Source organism: Alternaria atra (assembly GCF_907166805.1).
Source record: "Alternaria atra isolate CS162 genome assembly, contig: 37, whole genome shotgun sequence".
Classification (NCBI taxonomy): domain Eukaryota; kingdom Fungi; phylum Ascomycota; class Dothideomycetes; order Pleosporales; family Pleosporaceae; genus Alternaria; species Alternaria atra.
This window is the reverse complement of record NW_025091336.1, coordinates 1,072,406-1,077,236: the sequence shown is the minus strand read 5'-3', so window position 1 is coordinate 1,077,236 and position 4,831 is coordinate 1,072,406. Positions and strand designations below refer to the sequence as shown.

General features: G+C 51.4%; 1 protein-coding gene across 1 annotated transcript; it reads left to right on the top strand.

The window, feature by feature from the left end:
* Positions 1–1,019: 1,019 nt before the first annotated feature.
* ALTATR162_LOCUS12069 (uncharacterized protein) lies at positions 1,020–2,828 on the top strand (the record flags this gene model as incomplete). Its single annotated transcript, XM_043319714.1, has 1 exon — positions 1,020–2,828. The coding sequence occupies one exon, from the start codon at positions 1,020–1,022 to the stop codon at positions 2,826–2,828; it is 1,809 nt and encodes a 602-aa protein (XP_043175649.1).
* Positions 2,829–4,831: the final 2,003 nt, after the last annotated feature.

Below are 4,831 nucleotides of genomic sequence, written 5' to 3'. Positions count from 1 at the left end.
GGTATCCACCTGAGCTCTCTTTTTCCCCTGGGTGTGTCGACCCAGCCTGAGCCTCTTTCCACCACAGAGATCTCATCTAGATGGCTAGTCTCCGACAGTGTTATGTTTCGCCTAATTTTATGTGCCACGAGCGCCATATCGAGCTCCCGCAGAGCGCCTTTGCTATCGTCCCAGCTCCCGCTTTCGTAGACGGCGACGAAGACATTCTCCCGGCCAAGCGCGTTCGCCAGAGCGAGTACGGCATCGTTCCAGTGACTTCGCAGAATCCGCTCGTTGTTCCAATGTATACTAGCGATGTACACTCGTTCTGATCATTGAGCAACTGGTTCATTCGTAGAGCTCGAAAGACAGCACAGAATCTGTGCAACCTCGAAAATGTTGAATACAACGAAAACAAGAATGAGCACCTGTATGGTTGGTCGACGGCGTAGGACTCGTGGGGTGTGCATCATATCTGCCACCAAGGCTTCATAGAAGCATGCTGTAGGTTAAGGAAATGGGAGCTACGCAACTGATCAAGGCTTTCTTTGTTCAGCTGCAAGCGAAAAGATGCCCGCGGCATCTGAGTGGCACGGGAAAGCATTACTTGACATATGGGGCCGTGCCCACATGCTCCCATCTATATCTAGACAAACGAAAGTACTGGGCATCCACGTGATGTAAGAGTCACTCGGGATGACTTGCAGTGAGCAGACTTGTCAACAATCAAGCCAATCAAGCCGATCTAAATACATTTAGTAAGATCTTAACCTACGCGAGTTAGTGGATTACCATATTAGGTTAGACCGGCTTGATTGGCTTGATTGTTGACAAGTCTGGCAGTGAGCGACTCGGGATAGCAATAGACGACCTGGAGCAATCACGTAAGCCACTAGTGATGCACAACAGACCACTCAGGACTGCAGATCCGCCTTATCCAGAGTCTGTTGTCACTGGGGTGATTTGATAGTCGCAGGTCGTGACGGCGTCTCATCCTAATGACCTATTGAGTTCCGTGTAACTTTAAAGAGATTGCACTAATGACCGCATTAGACGCAGTGTACTGCAGGTACAAGTTTGACGATTGCATCTCACTACAACACCACTGCCGCTGCACCTACCTCGTGCAGGCTCTGTATGAGTACGAAGAGTTTAGAATGTCATATTTCACGGACATGCTTTCCCCGGATGTTGGACCGCGGAATGACAGCCGCCCAGCGGACACGCAGATATCTCGTCGTACCTCTGTATGCAAGCACCACGATGAGTTCATCGAGCCGCGGCAACACGATAACGAGGAACAATGGCACGGCTTGATCGGATTTGAATCGTCCAAAGAGCACAGTCGAGCTGAGAATCGCCCAGCACACATCGAGGCACAGTGTACAGAGTGCGCACCAGAGGTGAAAGATGGGGACGACAAAAACCAAACGGCGCTACCACAAAGAACACCAGACTCGTATCGAGCAGGTACATCGTCCCCTTACGCGGGCGGGACAGGCATAACACCGCGAGGTGAATTTCACGACGTGCTGGAGAGGCCCAAATGTTCCCGCCCTCGAGACACAGCCGCCAAGCCTAACCCGCGCGTCTTCGAAGAGAAAGATCAAGCTCCTCGCCGTGGAGTACAAGCAAAAACGACATCGTACCGTAGCAAGTGGCTAGCGATCCCAACGAGACGGGTTTGGGACACGGCGCGTCACACCACGGGTAGAGTTGAATCAGGAGTCCATCGGCGAAGCATGTTTCCCTTGTCTAGATACGAGGACAAACTGATTCAGTCGAAAGCAGACGGCGGCATAATCCCACAAAGCAGGAGACGTTCCCTACCGTCTAGCTTGTGTTGGGAGGTACAAACAGAAGAAGGCAAGGATACCGGGGACGCCTTCAGAGCAAGTGCTGGAATCCATTTTGCCGACAGTGCCCATTGTCTCACTCTCGCGCGCACAACGAACAGCGAAGAGAACAGGTTTCAGGTAGCTGCCACGAACTCAAGTCTTACATCCGATCCACGGCTCGCTAAGCAGCAAAGTCTCTCCAATGTGGCCGACTTGATGGAGAAGAACAGCGACAGTACCCTCTCCAGTCGCGCAGCGGACGCAGAATGCCGTCGTACTGCTGATACCCTAGCTCCGTTTGCGGGAGAGTCTGCGCTAATCGAACAACTGATTGCCGATTATACCTCACTCTACGACAGTCCCTTCGATCCGGATGTTGTGGACATGCGGTACGAGCGACCACGAGCTGTTCCTGCCGTCCCCAAGAGAGATTCGCTGGATTCTACAAAGCAGCGAGACAGCATCTCAACAAGAGCTATAACCAACTCCAAGCCGGTTTCGAGGAACTTCCGAAAACTTCGTTTGGATATTCAGCGCTCTACTCGATCCACTTGCAAGGCACAACAACACCAGGAGAGTCCAGACTGGGCCTGCCGAACATCCCTGGCCATCGAAGCTGGAACGATTTCGATGGACAATGTATACATGCATAGACGGGATTCGACACCGAGACACATACTGGACGCTATGCGTAGCCCAGTCAAAATCTGTCTACCAGACGGTAGGAGAGTGCAGAGCTTCGGACCAGGAGGGAGAGAGGCGGTCTACCCAGCGCCTTCAAGTAAGCACAGCCTGGCCCATCCTGCGGCCAGTAGGCATTCGGAAGGCGCCTTGCAGTTTGTGCGAGGAGCAAATGCCGCTCGTTTCATGGGAAAACTTGAGGGAATGGATGTCGCAATCGGGAGAGAGCCGCTGACATATCACTGTATGCAGGTGGCTTCACCAGTAGACTTGAACAAGAGCCTGCCTGCCTTGCCTCTGCACGTGTACGGGCAGCAGGGCAAGAAATAGACTGGGTCTCAATAAAGCAACCTAGGCGAGCTTCTACCAAGCTTGGAATATGCGATAGCTTGGTCATCGACTTGCATGCGTTCGAGGCAGATGAACCCATCAGGATGACGTGCAGTGAACTACTCAGGATAGCAACAGACAGGTGTAAAACAACCACGTAAGCCACTGCTGACGCTACCTCACACAATACACGCTTGTCCTCAGCTATCTACAGCTTACGTGTCTTGCCAGCCTTCTTAGGCGCGGCTTCCTCAGCTTTCGGAGTTGTAGCTTCCTCTTTTCACGCTCCTCTACGATCCCACAAGCATGTGCCTCTAACCTTCTTTGGTGGTCAGAGTAAAGCTTCACCGTGATGCTATAGACACTGTTGTAGATCAAAAAACTTGGCACACGTCTCATGCCTCCTCCTGCTGTTTGTAACTTTTTCATAATCGCTGCTGCTGTAGCAAGTTAGCTTGTTTTGAAGGAGATACAACAGAGCGATTGACTAAGCTTCCGTGATCGCTTCCATCTCACATAAGTTCTGCTGTTTCGACCCGCGCACTGCTTTCTTAAAGTGATGCATGGTAAGTGCACAAACAAAGCTCGGGCCAAGGTGATCTTACTGATGAGTTTCTGCATTAACTCGGGTTCACTAGCTTTCCACCTCGTGATCTAAGCAGTATTGGTGGATAAAAAAGCTTTTATTCGTTGCTGGAGCGCGGCTTGTACTTGCTGCCCCCGACGCCACGACAAGTAAGCGTGTGGAGTAGACAAAGGATACTATTTATTGTGACGGTGTTAAGATAGAGGGGAGGACTGCGCTGCATTGACTATCTAAGGTGGGGTGAGCTTCTTATATAGATGACCGTACACGAGCTATCTCAACTCGTACTAGAGTGGATTTGGGCAAGGCCTAAACCGTTACATTTATGGGTAGTCTCTCCCGTTCCTGTCCTCGCCACCCACTGCCTCCTTCATTGCTCAATTCCTACGCTATCGAGCTGACCCGTGTTCCTCGCGGCATTGTGTGCTCCGCCGTTTGTGAATGGAAAGCGACAGGGAATTTCGTCTGGACTGCCCGTGTCGAAGGAGAGGGTTGCGGGTCGAAAGTAGTTCTCTTTGCCGTGTCGACAAATGGGTCGAATCATAGGCATCGACCATTCTCACAGCGTCCTTGGCACCATTGCCCGAAAGTGTTGGTGCCGCATGTAAGGGTGATGTTCTTCTTGGCACCAGTCCATGGTTGTGGATAGGTAGTACAATAATAACCTTCGCATGTCGTAGAGGGTACGGGGAGCATGCGCTCAGGAGTAGTAAGTGGAGATGAGAGGATAAGATGTGGAACAGTGAGTACGCTTATAATAGTTGTGAGCCAAACCATGTTGATTGAAATGGTACAAAGTGACGTGTATATAGATGTGTTTCGGGCAGATACGCGTGACGGGAAGGGTAATGGATAATTCAAAGCGGGTGGTTTGCGGAAGTGAGTGTGTGCGGCATGAACTTATTTAAGTCCTTCGCCTAGACACAGTGGATACCGAGGGCAGCCACAGTAGTAAGCGGTGCTTACGACGAGTGGAAGGAGGTAATGACAATAGGAGAAGGATGCACACGAAGGTTCAGTGCGCCGTCTGCGCTGCTGCACCATCTGGAAAGTGGGAAGTGCTGCTCAGCTATGGACCGAGATGTCATCTACGACATCATCCAGTTGTACGACAAGGGTTGTACGATTCACAGCCTTTCCACACTCACACCCTCGAGCTCTACCTATATCTCATCACATCGTCTGTCTCCTGTTCCCAGGACGCCGACAGCGTTTCTTGATAGTTTAAGTGGCTGGTCCTTGATAACTCCCGCGCCCTCTCAGAGTAGTGAGGTGGATAGTCTGGTAGATTCGTCGCCGCTTGAGGATAGCTCTTGCTTGCTCGGAAAGAGACGCGTGGTCGACGAAATTGAACCCGAACTCTGTTGCTCCCTTTGTCCAAGGAAGCGCACAGCCTTTGCTACAATGCAGGCGCTTC